The sequence below is a fragment of the Dendrobates tinctorius genome, unplaced genomic scaffold, assembly GCF_039654945.1.
Source record: "Dendrobates tinctorius isolate UK_male_01 unplaced genomic scaffold, ASM3965494v1 ptg000043l, whole genome shotgun sequence".
Classification (NCBI taxonomy): Eukaryota; Metazoa; Chordata; class Amphibia; order Anura; family Dendrobatidae; genus Dendrobates; species Dendrobates tinctorius.
In genome coordinates this window covers 30562707-30584087 of record NW_027361711.1, presented here as the reverse complement: position 1 = coordinate 30584087, position 21381 = coordinate 30562707, and the positions used below count along the sequence as shown (strand labels likewise).

General features: G+C 45.5%; 1 protein-coding gene across 3 annotated transcripts in view; it reads right to left on the bottom strand.

Moving 5' to 3' along the window:
- The window catches only part of PPP2R2B (protein phosphatase 2 regulatory subunit Bbeta), a 564935-nt gene that overhangs the window by 401953 nt on the left and 141601 nt on the right, over nt 1-21381 (bottom strand). Inside the window, exon 1 of one of the 3 annotated variants that reach the window (XM_073575250.1) lies at nt 4770-5144. The exons of the other annotated variants lie outside the window; for them this stretch is intronic. Within the exon in view, the coding sequence (XP_073431351.1) occupies nt 4770-4875 (106 nt within the window). The 5' untranslated portion in view covers nt 4876-5144. Of the gene's footprint in view, nt 1-4769; nt 5145-21381 lie in introns of those variants that run through there. 3 annotated transcript variants of the gene reach the window in all.

Sequence of the window (21381 nt, the reverse complement as noted above, 5' to 3'; positions counted from 1 at the left end):
GCCCTTAGGCGAAAAATTTCTTACCAAGCCCACATATAGCAATCAGACAAGTTCCCTGGATCAATTTCCCATCACAGAATCTGGTATCCATAATCTGTAATATTACATTTTTCAAGAAAGACATCCAAACACTAACTTTATAATCTTTGAATAAGTCAATAGTATAGGCAAATATATTATAATCTACCCTTTCCTAACCTGTCCTGCTACTTCCTTCCATCCTGAACTCACATTGAAAAACAGTTAAAATCCATCTTGGCCAAAGCAAACCAGTTCAATGAAGTATCGGAGTACAACTATTAACCCCTTCACGATCCAGCCTATTTTGGCCTTAATGACCTGGCCATGTTTTGCAATTCTGGCCAGTGTCCCTTTATGAGGTAATAATTCAGGAACGCTTCAACAGATCCTAGCGATTCTGAGATTGTTTTTTCGTGACATATTGGGCTACATGTTAGTGGTAAATTTAGGTCAATAGTTTTTGCATTTATTTGTGAAAAACAAAACACATATTTGGCGAAAATTTGTAAAATTTCGCAATTTTCAAATTGAATTTTTATTCTGTTTAAACCAGAGAGTTATGTGACACAAAATAGTTACTAAATTACATTTCCCACATCTACTTTACATCAGCACAATCTTGGAAACAAATTTTTTTTTTATTAGGAAGTTATAAGGGTTAAAAGATGACCAGTGATCTCAGTTTTACAACAAAATTTAAAACTTTTTTTTTCTTTTTTTTTTTTCTAGGGACCACCTCACATTTGAAGTCACTTTGAGGGATCTATGTGGCCAAAAATACCCAAAAGTGACACCATTCTAAAAACTGCACCCCGCAAGCTACTCAAAACTACATTCAAGATTATTAACCCTTCAGGTACTTCACAGGAACTAAAGTAACGTGGAAGGAAAAAAATGGACATTAGTTTTTCCAACAAAAATGTTCTTTTAGCAATTTTTTCATTTTCACATGGGCAACGGGATAAAATGGATCCTAAAATTTGTTGAGCATTTTCTCCTGAGTACACGATACCTCATATGTGGTCATAAACCACTGTTCGGGCACACGGCAGGGTTTGGAAGGGAAGGAGCACCATTTGACTTTTTGAATGGAAAATTAGCTCCAATCGTTAGTGGACACCATGTCGTGTATGGAGAGCCCCTGTGTGCCTAAACATTGGCGCTCCCCCACAAGTGACCCCATTTTGGAAACTAGACCCTCCAAGGAACTTATCTAGATGTGTTGTGAGAACTTTGAACACCCAAGTGTTTTACTAAAGTTTATAGAGCAGAGCCGTGAAAATAAAAAAAAAAAAAATCTTTTTTCCACAAAAATGATTTTTTAGCCCACAATTTATTTTCTCAAGGTTAACAGGAGAAATTGGACCATATGTTGGGGTAAACCACTGTTTGGGCACACATCGGGGATCGGAAGGGAGGGAGCATCATTTGACTTTTTGAACACAAAATTGTCTGGAATTAATAGTGACGCCATGTCGCGTTTGGAGAGCCACTGATGTGCTTAAACAGTGGAAACCCCTCAATTCTAACTCCAACCCTAACCGCAACATACCCCTAACCCAATCCCAACCCCAACACACCCCTAACCCTATTTCCATCCCTAACCCTAATTCTAAGCGAAAAATGAAAATAAGTACAATTTTTTCTTTTATTATTTTTCCCTAAAGGGGTGATAAAATGGGGAGTTTTTTTTTATTTTGATCACTGTAATAGATTCTAAGGCTAGTTTCACACTAGCGTATCTTCCGCACGGCGACGCTAAGCCTCGCCCCATCCGGTCATCTCCTCCTACTATTGCACATGGCTGCATGCGATCTGCGCACCCTATCTTTAGAATAGAGTGCGCAGACCGTGCGCTGCGCACTTTTGAAGGTGCGCTGAGCGCACCAAAATGCAACATGGTGTGTTCGGCACACACCAGCGCACCTTCAGAAGTGCACAGCGCAAGCAAAAATCCTACTAGTGCACGGTCTGTGCACCCTATTCTAAAAGATAGGGTGCGCAGATCGCATGCAGCCGTGTGCGAAAGTAGGAGATGGCAGGATGGGGTGGGCAGGGGGCGGGGCTTAGCGGTGCCGTGCGCTGCGTGGGAGATGTGCTAGTGTGAAACTAGCCTTACACAGTGATCAAAATGTACCTGGAATGAATGAATGGAATCTGCCGGGTGCCCGCCATTTAACCGGAAGATGGCGGCACCCATGGGGGAAGGCCTGGAGATGGAGGGACACTGGAAGCGACATCGGAAGGTACGGGGGGGGGGGGGGGGGGGAATATCAGACGGCGGGTAGGAAATACTGACGGCAGCGGCAGATCGCGGCCGTCAGCCGATGGCTGCAGCAGATCGCAGCAGTCAGTCAATGACGACAGCAGATCGCAGTCTCCAGCCATGGCCGATGATATTGAAGCATCGGCCATGGCTGGATTGTAATATTGCCCTAAGTTTCATTGGTGAAATGTTACAATTGCTCTGATTAGTTAAAAGTGAGAACAGCCAACCAGAGCGATCGTAGTCACGGGGGGGGGGGGGCAAAGCCACCATACCTGGGGTCAAGTACATGTCATCCTGTACCTGCAGGTCGGGTGACATTTCATTGACCCCGGTCACTTGACCCGCAGGAATGTGATCCCGCCATGATGCATGCATTGCGTCGCAGGTCGGGAAGTCACAAGTTTTCATGACGCATACCCTGCATCACAGGTCGGGAAGGGGTTAAAAACCCATGGAGAATTAGAAGCAGGTAGAGGCACTGGCACAGCATTAAACAGATCCTTGCAGCAGCAATTTATATTGTCCCAGAGGTTGAATCACAGCTACACTGCTGAATGTTGTCTTCCCTACCTAGGCTTCTGTGGCTGCAAACAGAGGAGAAAAAAAATAAAAGGGCAGCAGGAATCCAAAACAATGTGTGGCAGACATGATTGCAGCTTTTCTCTACCTAGTCTCTCAGAGAGCAATGAAAATTAGAGGGGAAAACTGGTGAAATATGCAGGATACAAGTAATAATGGCCAGATATTTATTCTTATGTACACAGGGCAATTTATTCTCAAATCTTACCTCAAAAATACTGTCACACATTAATTTAGCTGGAAAACAATTACTACAAAATTGACATACCAGACTCAATAGGTGGTCCAAAATAAAAAAATACCACATTACAAAACTTCTTATGGAACTCTCAAATACCCTAGCAGGCTAGGCCTAGTATAATTTTATATTTTTTTTCCATTCAGGCTAAATTATCATAAGGAATATTTAGTGTATTGGTTGATGCTGTGTAAAAAATGCAGTTTATGACTATAACAGTGTGGCAAGTTACATAAAAAAATGGGAGGCCAGTCTATAAAGGAGATGTCAGGTTAAGGGTATGTGAACACGTTGCGGATTGGTGTGCGGATCCACAGCGGATTTGCTCCTGCGGATCCGCTGCAGATCTGCTAGTAATGTACAGCACAATGTTATCCTATGGAAAATAAAAACTGCTGTGCACATGCTGCGGAAAAAAAACGCGCGGAAACGTAGTGGTTTATTTTCTGCAGCATCTCAATTCTTGTGCGGATTCCGCAGCATTTTTGGACACATTCCATTATAGAAATCTGCAGGTGTAAAGACGCATGCAAATCCGCAACAAATCCGCTGGGATTTTGACCTGCGGATTCTGCGCTGTAAAATCCGCACACCAATCCGCAACTTATGCACATACCTTTAGGGTGTGTGCACAAGCTGCGGATTTTTTCTGCAGAAAAATCCGCATCGCTTGGCAGAAACCACAGGGTAAAACGCATGCAGTTTTCCCTGCGGATTCCTATACTTTGTCCAGCGGAATTGACGCAGATTCTTGGGCTGAGAGAGAAGGAGATTTAAAAAAAAAAAAAATAATTGGTGCAATTCACGTCAATAGCCTCTTATTGGGAGGCATTCATCAAAATAATACATTTTGCAGTCCGCTATTTTTTTTTTTTTTTTTTTTTTTTTTTTTTACACAAAAATGTCAGATTCTTTGCAACTTCAAGCAGCGCTAACTATTTTTGGTAGATTACAACTTTTTTTTTATTCAATAAAAGTGGCAATTCTCACTCCCTTAGTGGATAACAACTCAAGAAAGTAGTATTACATGTTAAAAAAGCAAATTTATCAAACACTTTAGTAAATTTGGCACAATTAAAGGCAACAGTCACAAGCAAAACGAACTTAGATATTTCCTCCTTAGGAGTCATTCACACTCTTTTTCATGGATAGAACATCTACCCATTATAGTCTATTGAGCTGGATTTAAAAGATTGCAGATTCAGGAAATGTGATCCTTTGAGTGCCCTAGTATGTCATTTAGAGCAAGCAATAAGCTACCATTTAAAATAAGTTTTTCTAAGTTTGAAAGTTATCCCCTATCAAGCATGTGCACCTCAACTCCATTAATTCCCTATGATACAACTGAAAATATCCAAGTACTGTATATTACACATCTCTGGCAGTCCTGTAGACAACTAATGGTCTATACTCAACCTTCATGCTATTCGGGTAGGGCTCTGCATAGCTCAATGCTCAGGATCATGGCGGGTCTCAGCACATGGTCCTGGAGCAATCAGTATGGTATGATCCATCACAGGCATAGGTGAGAAGTTTCAAAGAGCTCAGAAAACCCCTTTATTTGCAGTTTCGCATTTAGAACATTCCAAAAACATAAACCCATTGAAGCAGATCAAGCAAATATCCATCGGCCCACTCATAACCCCACAGAAGGTGTTTTACCTGTAGGATACCGAAGCATTTTTTTCTTTTTCCTGATAACAAAGGAACCATTGCACTCCTCAACATCTTCAGAAACGAAAAAATTCCCTCTAAATTCTGGAATCATGACTGATTTACAGAAGCAAAGCCGCAATGATGTGTTTATCTACAGCAGTATCGATGTCTTCCAATCGAAAATGTAAGTTTAGAACGATGAACACCAAACTAAAACGCCATGTACTTGCTGTGTTTCCAATTGATAAAATAAGGAATTCCTGAGCACTGCTCAGGTGGGTAAGCGAAAGTCATTTAGCTTCCTATGAAGACACTTGTATCATGATGGGTCTAAAGAAAGACCTGGAGTTCAGGATGGGTTTAAAGAAAGACCTGGAGTACAGGATGGGTCTAAAGAAAGACCTGGAGTTCAGGATGGGTCTAAAGAAAGACCTGGAGTTCAGGATGGGTTTAAAGAAAGACCTGGAGTTCAGGATGGGTTTAAGAAAGACCTGGAGTTCAGGATGGGTCTTAAGAAAGATCTGGAGTTAGTATCGATGACTGGACAATGTACTAGTATAAAGCACCATACTTCTCTTGAAAAGGGACCACATGCAATATCACGGAAAATCCAAACAGCGCAGTTGTGACGTACTAGTGACATGGTGAAAAGAGATCATATGTGGTTGAGTGTATATGTTTTAGTTTTTTTTTTTACCACATGCAGTTTTTCACAGTGTTCCATATTTATTGAATTGGACTATTAGACCATGTTCCCACATATCATAGACACTTCATTTTTTTTTTCCTGCTGTGTCTTTTCTCCAAGTGTCCACACCAAAATATGCAATAGCTCTGATTAGAGTTGAGCGAAACGGGTCGAAAAATTTCAAAAGTCACCGACTTTTGGCAAAGTCGGGTTTCATGAAACGAAACCCGACCCTAGGATGAGGTCGGCCACGAGGTCGGCGACTTACGCGCCAAAGTCGCGTTTCAAAAGCTTGTTTTGCGCTCTTTTTCAGCCAATCAGGATCCACGGACACTGTGGGCAACGTGATGACATAGGCACGGGTCACCACCATCTTTCAGAAGGGCATGCAAGTGATTGGCTTGCTTTGGTGGGCGTCACAGGGGGTATAAAAGGGTGTGCACGCCGACCGCCATCTTACTTCTGCCGATCTTAGCATAGGGAGAGGTGGCTGCTGATTCTGTTGGGAGAGCGTTAGGCAGGGAAGAAGAAAAAAAAACTGCTTCTGCTGCTAGCGATTTTGCCTGTACAACACACCAGTCACTGTGTGTGCAGTGCAAGGGGAGGCTATATTGTGGTGTATCAGTGGTGTTGGTTGTTGGGCTGCCTTCTAAGGCTTCCTGACAGCTGCATTGCTGTTTACCCACTGCTCTGCAAACAGCTTTTTTAAAAGCAATCCCAATTTTTTTTTTTTGTCCTGCTGAGGTACTGAGCGTGCATTTTTTTTTTCATACCATACAGCGGTGTACACTCCTCACACAGTACCGTGTAACGGCTGTTATCACAGCCACAGTGAAGCTATCAGTGTGTCACTCTGTGAGAATAAGTCGAGGACATGTTCCGTTCTTACAGACCTGCACTCTAGGGAGATTCCTATTCTGCCCAATTCTACATACACCTTGTAGCTTGTGATACACTTGCCAATTTCTGCCTGTGACATAGCGCTGTGATATTCAGTGGGCCTCACACAATCCAAAAGTGTCCAGTGTCCACAAGTGTCTGCAGAAATTCAAAATCTCCCTTATCCTCTAGTCACTTTTGTCACAGCTGTGCCATCGAGCCTGTGACATAGTGCTCAGATATTCAGTGGGCCTCACACAATCCAAAAGTGTCCATTGTCCACTAGTGTGATCAGAAATTCAAAATCTCCCTTATCCTCTAGTCACTTTGGTCACTGCTGTGCCATCGAGCCTGTGACATAGCGCTCAGATATTCAGTGGGCCTCACACAATCCAAAAGTGTCCATTGTCCACTAGTGTGAGCAGAAATTCAAAATCTCCCTTATCCTCTAGTCACTTTGGTCACTGCTGTGCCATCGAGCCTGTGACATAGCGCTCAGATATTCAGTGGGCCTCACACAATCCAAAAGTGTCCATTGTCCACTAGTGTGAGCAGAAAATCAAAATCCCCCTTATCCTCTAGTCACTTTGGTCACAGCTGTGCCATCGAGCCTGTGACATAGCGCTCAGATATTCAGTGGGCCTCACACAATCCAAAAGTGTCCAGTGTCCACAAGTGTCTGCAGAAATTCAAAATCTCCCTTATCCTCTAGTCACTTTTGTCACAGCTGTGCCATCGAGCCTGTGACATAGCGCTCAGATATTCAGTGGGCTCACACAATCCAAAAGTGTCCATTGTCCACTAGTGTGAGCAGAAATTCAAAATCTCCCTTATCCTCTAGTCACTTTGGTCACAGCTGTGCCATCGAGCCTGTGACATAGCGCTCAGATATTCAGTGGGCCTCACACAATCCAAAAGTGTCCAGTGTCCACAAGTGTCTGCAGAAATTCAAAATCTCCCTTATCCTCTAGTCACTTTGGTCACAGCTGTGCCATCGAGCCTGTGACATAGCGCTCAGATATTAAGTGGGCCTCACACAATCCAAAAGTGTCCAGTGTCCACTAGTGTGTGCAGAAATTCAAAATCTCACTTATCCTCTAGTCACTTTGGTCACAGCTGTGCCATCAAGCCTGTGACATAGCGCTCATATATTCAGTGGGCCTCACACAATCCAAAAGTGTCCAGTGTCCACAAGTGTCTGCAGAAATTCAAAATCTCCCTTATCCTCTAGTCACTTTTGTCACAGCTGTGCCATCGAGCCTGTGACATAGCGCTCAGATATTCAGTGAGCCTCACACAATCCAAAAGTGTCCATTGTTCACTAGTGTGAACAGAAATTCAAAATCTCCCTTATCCTCTAGTCACTTTGGTCACAGCTGTGCCATCGAGCCTGTGACATAGCGCTCAGATATTAAGTGGGCCTCACACAATCCAAAAGTGTCCAGTGTCCACTAGTGTGTGCAGAAATTCAAAATCTCACTTATCCTCTAGTCACTTTGGTCACTGCTGTGCCATCGAGCCTGTGACATAGCGCTCAGATATTCAGTGGGCCTCACACAATCCAAAAGTGTCCATTGTCCACTAGTGTGAGCAGAAATTCAAAATCTCCCTTATCCTCTAGTCACTTTGGTCACTGCTGTGCCATCGAGCCTGTGACATAGCGCTCAGATATTCAGTGGGCCTCACACAATCCAAAAGTGTCCATTGTCCACTAGTGTGAGCAGAAAATCAAAATCTCCCTTATCCTCTAGTCACTTTGGTCACAGCTGTGCCATCGAGCCTGTGACATAGCGCTCAGATATTCAGTGGGCCTCACACAATCCAAAAGTGTCCAGTGTCCACAAGTGTCTGCAGAAATTCAAAATCTCCCTTATCCTCTAGTCACTTTTGTCACAGCTGTGCCATCGAGCCTGTGACATAGCGCTCAGGTATTCAGTGGCCCTCACACAATCCAAAAGTGTCCATTGTCCACTAGTGTGAGCAGAAATTCAAAATCTCCCTTATCCTCTAGTCACTTTGGTCACAGCTGTGCCATCGAGCCTGTGACATAGCGCTCAGATATTAAGTGGGCCTCACACAATCCAAAAGTGTCTAGTGTCCACTAGTGTGTGCAGAAATTCAAAATCTCCCCTGTCCTATAGACACCTTGTACCTTGTTTTACATTACTATATAGTTTGTTGGATTTTTTCTACATTTCTACCAAAAATGAGGAAGGCTGGTGGAAGAGGCCGTGGAATTGGGCGGGGGTTGGCAGCTGGTAATGATGGTGTTGGTGGTGGATCTGAGCAAGAGCAAAATAGGACCGAATGCAGGAGGTGTTGAGGCTGCGTCATCGTCTGGCTCCATAAGGCTTCGAAGGCTTAGTTTTCTAGGAGTTGGCAAACCGCTTTTAAAGCCAGAGCATCAGGAAAAAGTTTTGTCTTACATTGCTGACTCAGCCTCCAGCTCTATCGCCTCCTCTTCTTCAGTTGTAAAAAGTAAAAGCACTGAGTCGTCATTGGAGGCTCATGTTCATGAACCACACCTTTCCTTGTGTCCTTCACCCCAACCAAGATTGAAGGATGACGCAGGCCATACTACTGATTACTCCATGGAGCTGTTTTCACATACCATGCCTGGATTATCAAGTGAAATGGTGAATTACCCAGGCCAAGATGAATCTGACATGGAGTGCACTGATGCACAGCCGCTGATGGATGATTCTTCTGGTACATTCACTCAGAGCACTACATTGTCCTCGCAGTGTACAGAGCCAGATTCTGACCCTGATGAGACTCAGGTGCCCCTTCCCGCACACTATACCACCATACACGGTGACACAGAGGAAGGTGCACATGACATAAAAGAGGAGGTGATGGATGACCCAGTTGTTGACCCAGATTGGCATCCATTGGGGGAAGAGGGTGCTGCTTCCAATAGCTCAGATGAGGAGCATCCACAGCAGACATCGACATCGCAACAGCTGTTATCTGGCAGGCCCGGAGCACTCCAAAGACAGGTTCCAAACATCAAAATAGTTGCTGGACAGCTTGCCAGAGGGTCAAAAGATCACAGCGTGCTAGGCCGCAAAATGTCTGCCAAAGTAGGAAGAGTGCATTGTGGCACTTTTTTGAACAAAATCCTCATGATCAGGCCAAGGTTATCTGTAAGAAGTGCGCAAAGACCTTTAGCCGAGGGAAAAATCTGAAAAATTTGAATACCAGTTGCATGCTTAGACATTTAACCAGCATGCACTTGCAAGCGTGGACACAACACCAAACCTCAAGTGCCACATGTGCAACTGATCACAACGAAGGTAGTCAGCAACGCTACATTGTTTCCCTCACTGTAAGCCCACCGTTTAGCACAGCAGCAAATGTTGAGGTGTCGTTGCAAGGCCACAGCAGTCAGGGAATCCCACTGTTATATCAATGAAAGACTGATTCTAGGCCATCAGAAAGAACAACAACTCCATCACCATCATCAACCCTCTCTCAGTCCGCCCTGTCCACCGCTACTTCCACCATATGCAGCTCTCAAGTCCAGCTCACCCTCCCAGACACTATGAGTAGGTCAAGAAAGTACTCAGTCTCTCATCCGCGTACACTGGGTTTTAACGCCCACATTGCCAAACTAATCTCGTTTGAGATGATGCCCTTTCGGTTGGTGGAAAGCACAGCTTTCCGCGAACTCATGGCCTATGCAGTACCACGCTATGACCTACCCAGTCGCCACTTCTTCTCTCGCAAAGCCATCCCAGCCCTCCACCATCATGTGAAAGACCGCATTGTCCATGCACTCAAGCAGTCAGTGAGCGGAAAGGTGCACCTTACAACTGATGCATGGTCCAGTCGGCATGGCCAGGGCCGTTACGTGTCCATCACTGCGCACTGGGTTAATGTGGTGGATGCAGGGTCCACAGGGGACAGCGGTGGTGGGACAGTGCTGCCTAGCCCACGGTATAGGAAACAGTTGGCTGTAGGCGTTCGACCCTCCTCCTCCTCCTCCTCCAGAAGCGAAAGCTCGTCCACAGAGCGCAGTCGTACGAGCACTCCATCTGCAGCTGCCACTGTTGCACATGATGTGTCCCCCTATCGAGCAGCTAGTGGAAAGCGTCAGCAGGCTGTGTTGCAGATGATGTGTTTGGGCGACAGACACACCGCCGAGGTGCTGGCCGAGTACTTGAAGCGACAAACTGAGTCATGGCTGGGCAGTGTACATCTTGAGGCAGGCAAGGTAGTTAGTGATAACGGCCGTAATTTTGTGGCAGCCATAGCCCTTTCAAAACTCAGCCACATACCTTGCTTGGCTCACACCTTGAACCTGGTGGTGCAGTGCTTCCTCAAAAATTATCCGGAGTTAACAGCCCTGCTCCAGAAGGTGCGAAGACTGTGCGCGCACATCCGCCGGTCGCCTGTACACTCCGTTCGTATGCAGAAGCTGCAGCGATTGCTCCACCTTCCCAACCACCGCCTCATTATCGACATTGCAACAAGGTGGAACTCCACCCTGCACATGGTGGAGCGGCTGTGCGAGCAGAGGCAGGCCATAATGCATTTGTGGGAGGATACACGGCCAGGCACTTTGAGAGCAGACATGGAGTTGACAGGTGTGCAGTGGTCGAAGCTGAAAGACCTCTGTAAAGTCCTTCAGTGTTTTGAGGAATGCACACGGCTGGTAAGCGCAGACGACGCCATCCTAAGCATGAGCATCCCACTTATGCGTCTGCTCATGCAAACTTTGACGCACCTTAAGGAGCAGGCTTCTGCAGCCAATGTTGATGAGGAGGAAGAGGAGGAGGGAATCCTTGATGACATTCAGCCATTGTCTGCTCAGGGACCTCTCCTGGACGAGGTGGAGGAAGAAGAGGAGGAGGAGGAGGAGGATGATGGGGATGATTACTTAGGGGAGGAGGATGCATCTCGTGGGGCAAGTGAAAATGTTGGCGTGGTAAGTTCTGGTACAGGGTTTGTGCGTGACTGGAGGGAAGTGGATTTGCCAGAAAGTGCTCCTCCAACCAGCACTCGCAGTGCATCATTGACACCGGGAACATTGGCCCACATGTCAGATTATGCCTTGCAGATCCTAAAAAGGGACCCCCGCATTGCCAAAATGATGAACGATGACGACTACTGGTTGGCCAGCATCCTGGATCCACGCTATAAAGGCAAATTACAAAACATCATGCCACAGGAGAACCTTGACCTAATATTGGCTAATAAACAAGCAACTCTGGTAAATCGGTTGCTTGAGGCATTCCCAGCACACAGCAGCGGTGATGGTTCTCACACGAGCCGTACGGGCCGGGGTCAGCTTGGCAGAGGTGTTCGTGGTGCACACAGCAGAAGTGGCGTTGGAGACAGGGGTTTCATGACAATGTTGTGGACTGATTTTTCAAGTACCGCTCACACAACTGGTAATACTGCATCGATGGAAAGTGACAGGAGACAGCAGTTGTCAACTATGGTTACAAACTACTTTTCCTCCCATATCGATGTTCTCCCACACAGGTCATTCCCCTTTGACTATTGGGCCGCTAAACTGGACACCTGGCCTGAATTGGCACAATATGCCTTACAGGAGCTCGCTTGCCCAGCTGCAAGTGTGCTATCGGAAAGAGTCTTCAGTGCAGCTGGATCAATCCTGACAGAAAAAAGGACCCGTCTGTCAACCCAAAATGTGGATGATCTAACCTTCATTAAAATGAACCACGCATGGGTTTCCAAGGATTTTGTCCCACCTTCCCCTGATGACACATAGGGTGACAGAAAAATAGCTTGCTTTGGTCCACCTCTTCCTGGGACTTGACCTATTTCACCTTTTGCATCAGCTGAATGTCCAACATCAACATGCCACTTTCTAAAACTCCCTAACTGTGCTGCCTCCTCCCCCATGGCCGGGGTCACCACCTAGCGCATGACACCGTGCGAGTGCCGTTGCCCTGGACAGGTGGGTAGGCCGACTCTTGGGTGCGGGCACTGGCACAGGGTCCCTCATAGTGCAATCAAGTGTCTCTGACGGTGGTGGTGCACACCCGCCGTCAGACACACCGCCGTACTATGAGGGGCCCAGTGCCAGTACCGACGCCCACGAGTGGGCCCCCCTTGCTTGGGCAGGGCCCCAGCATTTGCAATCTTTACCTCTCCCTGCTCCTCCGCTGTGTAGTCTGGGCCGTCAAATCCATACTGTGCCTGACACCGTTTGAGCCTGCCTCCTGATGTATAGACATATATTTTGAATGTGTACGCTATCCATACATGTTATCTGGGGATACGGTACCCTTTCTAACCTTTGTGCAATCACGTGCAATCCATACTGGGCCTAACACCGTCTGAGCCTGCCTCCTGATGTATAGACATATATTTTGAATGTGTACACTATGCTATCCATACATGTTATCCAGGGATACGGTACCCTTTCTAACCTTTGTGCAATCACGTGCAATCCATACTGGGCCTAACACCGTCTGAGCCTGCCTCCTGATGTATAGACATATATTTTGAATGTGTACACTATGCTATTCATACATGTTATCTGGGGATACGGTACCCTTTCTCACCTTTGTGCAATCACGTGTAATCCATACTGGGCGTGAGAATGGCTGGCGAGCTGTTAGGCAAGCTACAGCACCTGTGGTTTGCACACGTAAGTTTTTCATTTTTTCAGGAATGACGGTTAGGCCTAATTCCGGAACTGCGGTTGACCTGCACTTACTGGGAAATCATTGTTCGCGGGTAATAATTGTAATCAGCGATCCCCATCACTAACGTTGTTCAGCGGGTTATCTGCACCTGTAAGCGACAAACGCTGGCCTTTTCAGTGTAGCGCACATGCAGCCACGGACATGTAAGGGCATGACACACCAGTTATTGGCCAATCTCATGTGCCAGAGCCTCACGTGTCCCTCTAGTAACCCGGACTCGGACCGCGGGGCATGACGGAGTCTCGTTCGTTAACGGAATTAAGCTTGCAATGTGTGTATCTTTTCTGTAGCTGGCATGGTTGAGGTTGCCCGTGTTGAGTCAAATTACGCCGTAGGCTCCACTCCTGGTGGTGCCCTTCTGGACATTCCTTTAAGGTTCAGCTTTGCAACCATACTGCCCACGTAAAACAAACACTTTGCCTTCATGTACACTGTTTGGAGGGTCATGACTCGTGGGAATAACGCCGCCCAATCAGTTAACCTGCTAGAGAGATCGTTCGTTGCTCCCAAGCATGACATCACACTCCCTAGGAGGAAGGTAATGCCACTGTGGCGACCGTACTCCTGGGGGTGACACAAGTGCACTGATGCCCAGCCACTGCTCGATGAATCTGCTGGTACATTGACCCAGACCACTACATTCCCCTCGCACGCTACACGGCCTGAATCTGACCCTGATGAAACTCAGGTTACCCTTCCCATATACAGTTCCATCTTACACGGTGACAAAGAGGAAGCTGCAGATGAAAGTGCAGGTTCGGCCCACCCGCCATCAGACACACCACCGTACTATCAGGGGCCCTGTGCCAGTGCCGTCACCAACGAGTGGGCCCCCCCTGCTTGCTCAGGATCACAGCACTTGCAAGGTTGAAATACTGTGCAGTGAGATGGAAGATGGGGACGACGAGGAGTCCAGACTAGTACAGGGATTCCCTAGCGAGGAGACTTATTTGATTGTTTTCAATGTTGGGACAGCAATTTTTGGGGAGCACTATACTCTGGAGAATGATAGATGGGGCCCACCATACACTGGAACATTCCAAAGGTGGACATCAGACACTGGAGCAGCATTTACAGGGCCCATTATACACTAGAGCATTAGAAATGGGGCCCATTATGTTTGGAGCATTATTTGGGCCCATAACACAGTGGAGCTTCATCCATGGGGACCAACATATACTGTAGCATTATGTTTCAAACATTATATGGGACCAATGATTCTGTATGGAGAAATAGATGGGCCTCGTCATGAGATGTAAAAAGTGAGGTATTTTTCATTGTACTATACCGCTATTTCTCTGCCGTATCGGAGCATGATGAGTTGTGGTATGTGTTAAAGGGGCGCTCTTTCGCCCAGGGCACATGAAAACCTGGAGCCAGCCCTCTCCCCCCACAACTTTAGCCAAATAACCCCCATTTTTCAGTGTGTAACTTGTATTATGAAGTTAATTAAGGTTGACAAGCTTAAGTAAGAAGAATTGATGCTTTTGGCATTCAAATGGGCACTGTAGGTGTGTTTCCTGTCCTCCTCTCACTGCCGACTTTTATTCCCCATTGACTTACATTGGGTTTCGTGTTTCGGGACGACCCCGACTTTTCCCTATAATCGGACGATCTTGCTCGACCCGACTTTTGGAAAAGTCGGGTTTCACGAAACGAAACTCGACCCTAAAAAACCAAAAGTCGCTCAACTCTAGCTCTGATTATTTTTTTTTTTTTACTGCAAAAATGCTGAGATTCTGCACAATTTTTTTGTACTCCCCATAGAATTCTACATAGAAAATGTGCGCCAAAAACGCAGTGAGGCTGTGTGCCCACGATGCGATTTTTAAGTGTTTTTGCCACGATTTTCGGAGCGAAAACGCTGCGAAAACGTTTAAAAATCTTGTACAGAACGCACCCCATGCATTCCTATGGCATTCCGCACATGCTGTGCTAACGCTGCGCTTATTTCCGCGGCGGAATCGCATCGCGGAAAAAATCGCAGAATGCTCATTCTTTTGTGCGGAATTGCAAAGAATTGCCCCGATTCCGCACCCATAGGAATGCATGAGAATCGCTTACTTCCCGCATGTGGCTATGCCCACCATGCGCGAAGTTAAGCGTCTCATGTGCGGTTGGTACCCACGATGTGGAGGAGAGGAGACTGTCCTCCAGGCCCTGGGTACCATACCCCTGTAAAAAAAGAATAAAAAATAAAAAATCAGGGTATATTTACCTTCCGACGTCCCGCGCTGCATTCCCGGGCCTCAGCGTTCCCAGTAATGCCTTGCGGCAAGGTCCTGTGATGACGTAGTCTCATGTGACTCTAGCGGTCTCGTGAGATCGCTATAGCAATGCGAGACTAACGTCATCACAGGTCTCGCAAGGCATTACTGGGAACGCTGAGGCCCGGGATGGCAGCGCGGGACGTCGGAAGGTAAATATACCCTGATTTTTTATTTTTGTATTATTTTTTACATTCTATCTTTTACTATTGATGCCACATAGATGGCCTCAATAGTAAAAAGCTGCTCACACTTGTCAAACACTATGTTTGACGAGTGTGACCAACCTGTCAATCACTTTCCAAACGATACTTCAAATCGCTTGGAAAGTGCTTGATTATCGCACGTGAAAATCGCGGCAAAATTGCGAACATAATCGCGATGAAATCGCGGTAAAATCACGCTGAAAAAAATGCGCGATTTCTGTGAATGAGTCCGGTTTTCAGTGTCCGGATTAAAACGCTACGTGGGCACATAGCCTGAAAATGACTTTTCATGAAATCACACCCACTTTGTTTGAACTGTTAAATGGAGCTGATTTTCTGCAAAACAACACAGCAGAAATAATGCAATGTTTACATGCTACATGGGAACATGGCTCCAGGTTAAGTTCCCACGATGAGTATTTGGTGCGTTTTTAATGCTGCATATCTTTTGCAGAATTTCCACACCTATTAGCTACGGTAATTAAGGTCACTTTTTTAACATGCATATTTTTATTGCTTTTTTATGCTTGTGGATTTTGACCCTGATTCATTAAAGCAATTATGCCTTTAGCGTAAAATACTTTGAAACTTTGCCAAATTTTGTGCAATGTGGAGTTGCACAAATACGTTGAAACTTTAGTTGTTTTTACAACAGTTTAGGCCTGGTGTGCTAAAGTGGGTGGAACTTGAGTAGGACTGGGGTGCAAGGGGCTTGAGCATGACCACTCTTTAAATTCATGGCATGCTGTGGCGTACCTTACTCCACAAATGTTACTCCAGGCTCTGAGATGCTGCGGATTTAAAAATCGCACCTGCAGGTCAGTTTCTGCAGCATAATAAAACAGCACAGTGGCCGGGAGAATTTTAGGAATCTCATACACTTTGCTGGAACTGTAAGACACTGCATTTTTTTGAGCATGAAAACACTTAATGAAAAAAAAACCTGAAAAAATACGTCAAAAATACGTCAATGCACGTTTGCTTATGCAAAAGCATGAAGTCAACTACATGTATTTTTTCTGACCACATTGGCCACATCATGACCGCATCATCTGGCCTTACCCACACTGTGCAATATTAAAAAGGCACCAGTATACTGAAATCATTTTTATTAAAATTTCTCAGTTTATTTACTGTATTGTAAGGGCTTGCTCAGACAATCATATAACCTATCCATGTGCTGTCCGTATACAAAATGGTAGCATGCCAACAGCACACTGACTATTGTAAGTCAAAGAGGACGTTCACATGAATGTTTCTACAAACAAATCGATGGTCTGTGTGTCAAAAAGTGCAGCATGTACTACTTTGATCAGACTATTATATGTCCACCGCCCAATACAAGTCAATTAGTATGTGAAAACCTAATCACATCCTCTGTCAAGTAATACAGCATATATGTCAGGCATACTTCCCAATAAATACATTTGCATCTTACAAAATTAGAATATCATCAAAAAGTTAATTTATTTCCGTTCTTCAATACAAAAAGTGAAACTCATATATTATATAGAATCATTACAAACAGAGTGATCTATTTCAAGTGTTTATTTCTGTTAATGTTGATGATTATGGCTTACAGACAATGAAAACCCAAAAGTCATTATCTCAGTAAATTAGAATACTTTAAAACACCAGCTTGAGAAAATGATTTTAAAATCCGAAATGTTGGCCTACTGAAATGTATATTCAGTAAATGCACTCAATACTTGGTCGGGGTCTTTAGGCATCAATTACTGCATCCATGTTGCTTGGCATGGAAGCGATCAGCCTGTGGCACTGCTGAGGTGTTATGGAAGCCCAGGTTGCTTTGATAGCAGCCTTCAGCTGTCTGCATTGTTGGGTCTGGTGTCTCTCATCTTCCTCTTGACAATACACCCTAGATTCTCTATGGGGTTAAGGTCAGGTGAATTTGCTGGCCAATCAAGCACAGTGATAGTGTTGTTTTTATACCAGGTATTGGTAAAAAGCTTGCCTGCAGAGGGAAGCATGAAGTTATTAGGCGTGAAGTTTCCCCACTGCGCAGGGGGAATCTCAAGCCATTTCCTCTGCGGTTTCCCATTCCTCTGCGGCCACAGAGATTCCTGCTCAGCAGAGACATCGGTCCCGGCGTCTTGCCCAGGCTGATGCTAAGCATCTGGGTGCGCCTTCAGACTCTGCTATAACACCATGCTTGAGTCAGCAGCAAGCAGACGTGTTATGAAAGAGTCACCGTAGGAGGCAGACACAAAAATAGAAGCTACGTCCAGAAAACCAGAGAAGTTGGCAACTATCAGATTGCAGACCCCTGAACCTATCAACACAACTAGCAGTAGCCGTGGGGGGTTCCTACGGTGCCCTAGACCCCTCGATCACAGCCGGAGATCTATATAGCATAAAGACAGAAAGGGAAATCTAAACTGCCCCAGAGCAGACCCCAAAGTAAAAGGCAGCCCCCAACATATAATGACGGTGAAGCAAGATGAAAAAACACTCACACAGACAGAAAGATAGGCTGAGCAAACGATGGGGCCCAAACTAACTAAACAGGACAGGAAAGGAAGGTTGCTGTCTGCAATCTGCCAAAACCCTATCAAAGACATAAACCAACAGGCTGATATGGAAAAAGACCCTGAAGCAGCTAGGCTTCAAAAGCTATATCAGCACTCAGGTACTTTCTGAAGACAGAGCTAAAGGAATTCAGCTCACCCCAGCAGGGAATGGCAGAAATCCAGAAAAACAAAGCAAAACAAAGTCAAAGCACAAATGCAAAAGGCAGAGCAGAAAATTTAGCTTTAGAAGAGCAGGAATTCAGACTGGTCTCCATGGATCCCACAGAGAAATCACCCGCAGGGCAGAAGGGCATCGGCGGCCTTATATCCAGTCAGTCACTCCACTCAGCCAGTCATCATCATTAGGCTCAGGTGCTTGATAATCAGGCTCACTACCTTTCTTTACCAGAAGAGGGAGTTCATCGGGCCTCAGTAGTGAAGGGGAAAATTAACTCACAACAGTACCTCCCCCTTGAGGAGGGGTCACCGAACCCTCAACCACGCCACCGGGGCGATCAGGGTGAGCCCGATGAAAGGCACGCACCAATCTTTTGGCATGAATATCAGAGGCAGAGACCCAGGAATTATCCTCCTGACCATAACCCTTCCACTTAACCAAATACTGGAGTCTCCATCTAGCCAGACGGGAATCCAGTATTTTCTCTACCTCATATTCCATGTTACCTTCGGCCAATACAGGGTCTGGAGGTGCCACCCCCGGAACAACAGGTTCAACAAACCTCTTCAACAAAGACTTATGGAACACATTATGGATTTTAAAAGTGACAGGAAGAGCCAAACGAAAAGAGACCGGATTAATAATCTCCAAAATCTTGTAAGGTCCAATAAATCTAGGCTTAAACTTAGGAGAAGCCACCTTCATAGCAATATTTTTGATGATAACCACACCATATCACCAACCTTAAACTGGGGACCGATGGTCCTATGTCGGTTGGAAAACCGCTGGGCCTTTTCCTGGGAGAGAGATAACTTATCCACCACTTGGTCCTGGATGACCAGCCAAAGCAGAGCAATGAACTTCAGACATCACTCTCTTCTTCCACTGGTCAGGAACATACAACTTTCCACTGGGACAACGCTCAGGTTTGTCCTCCTGGAACTCCTCCAGAGCACGTCTCAAATCGGGCGAGATGGCAGAAAGAACTACCCCTTCGCCTAAGATGGTAGCAGGCTTGGTCACCACAGGAGAATCAGCAAAGAAGCTCCTAGAGAGGGCGTCTGCCTTGACATTCTTAGTTCCAGGAAGAAAAGAAACCACAAAATCAAAACGTGTAAAAAACAAGGCCCACCTAGCCTGTCTAGGGTTCAAGTGCTTAGCCGACTCTAGGTAAATCAAATTCTTGTGGTCAGTGAGGACCACGACTTGATGTTTAGCTCCCTCCAACCAATGTCTCCACTCCTCAAATGCCCATTTCATGGCCAACAGTTCCCGATTCCCCACAACATAGTTACGTTCAGATGGAGAGAACTTTCGGGAAAAGAAGGCACAGGGATTCATTTTAGATGTTACAGGATCCTTTTGGGACAAAACAGCTCCTGCACCAATCTCAGAAGCATCCACCTCTACCTGGAACGGAAGTGAGACATCAGGTTGCCGCAAAACCGGGGCGGAGGTGAATCTTCGCTTCAGCTCCTGAAAGGAAGAAACAGCCTCCGGAGACCAATTTAACACATCAGCACCCTTCTTAGTCAAATCAGTCAATGGCTTGGCAATACTAGAAAATTTTGCTATAAATTTCCGATAAAAATTAGCAAAACCCAAAAACTTCTGGAGGGCCTTCAAAGAAGTGGGCTGAACCCAATCGTAAATGGCCTGTACCTTGGCCGGGTCCATTTCAATAGTTGACGGGGACAAAATAAATCCCAAAAAAGAAATCCTCTGTACTCCAAAAAGGCATTTAGATCCTTTGACATACAGGGAATTCTCCCTCAAGATCCGGAACACAGTCCGAATATGTTCCACATGAGAAACCCAATCCTTGGAGAAGATCAAAATATCATCCAGATAGATAATCAAAAATTTATCCACAAAATCTCGGAAAATATCGTTCATGAAGCACTGGAAGACAGAAGGGGCATTAGTGAGCCCAAAAGGCATCACGAGGTACTCAAAATGTCCCTCCGGAGTATTAAACGCCGTCTTCCATTCATCCCCATGCTTAATGCGAATAAGATTATACGCCCCCCTGAGGTCAAGCTTGGTAAACCAGCAAGCACCTTTAACTCTAGAAAATAGATCCGAAATCAGGGGTAACGGATAGTGATATTTAACAGTAATTTTGTTGAGGGCACGATAATCAATACAAGGTATTAATGATCCATCCTTTTTGGCTACAAAAAATAAAACGGCACCTAAGGGTGACGAGGATGGTCTAATGTGACCCTTCTCCAACGCCTCCTTAATATAGGATCGCATAGCCTCGTGCTCGGGTACAGATAAATTGAAGAGCCGACCCTTGGGAAATTTACACCCCGGGCTCAGTTCAATTGCACAGTCATAACTCCTATGAGGAGGCAGAGACGCAGACTCATTCTCACTAAATACATCATAAAAGTCCGCCAAATAATCAGGAACATCATGCGACTGAGGAGAGGTAGAAAACACCGGAGTCTCACAAAAGGCACACCGACAACCCCAACTCACCACAGACACAGATTTCCAATCCAAAACTGGATTATGAATTTGTAACCAGGGAAACCCCAGAACAATGGTATCATGCAGATTATGCAACACCAAAAATCTGCAATTTTCTTGATGGTCTGGGGCGGCCCGCATTACCATCTGGGTCCAAAACTGAGGTTTATTTTTCGCCAAAGGAGTAGCATCAATCCCCCTCAAAGGGATAGGCGTCTGCAGAGGTGTCATCAGAAATCCACAACGTTTAGCAAAATCCAAGTCCATTAGGTTTAGGGCTGCTCCCGAATCCACAAAAACCTTGTCGGAAAATGTGGACAGGGAGCAGATCAGAGTAATAGCCAGAAGAAACTTAGGTTGAACACCACCAACAGAAAACGTGTGTGCAAAGCGTTTCTCTCGTTTAGGACAGACAGAAATAATATGCGAGGCATCTCCACAGAAAAAACACAACTTATTACGCCTTCTGAACTCCTGACGCTGCTCTCTGGACAAAACTCTATCACATTGCATAGGTTCAGACATTTGTTCAACAGGTGGCAACACCTCTCGTGCAGTTTTGCGTTCGCGCAAACGCCGATCAACCTGAATGGCTAATGACATAGAATCATCAAGACCAAAGGGAACAGGAAATCCCACCATAGTATCTTTTACGGCTTCTGACAAACCCTTCCGAAAGAGAGCAGCCAAGGCATTATCATTCCAGGT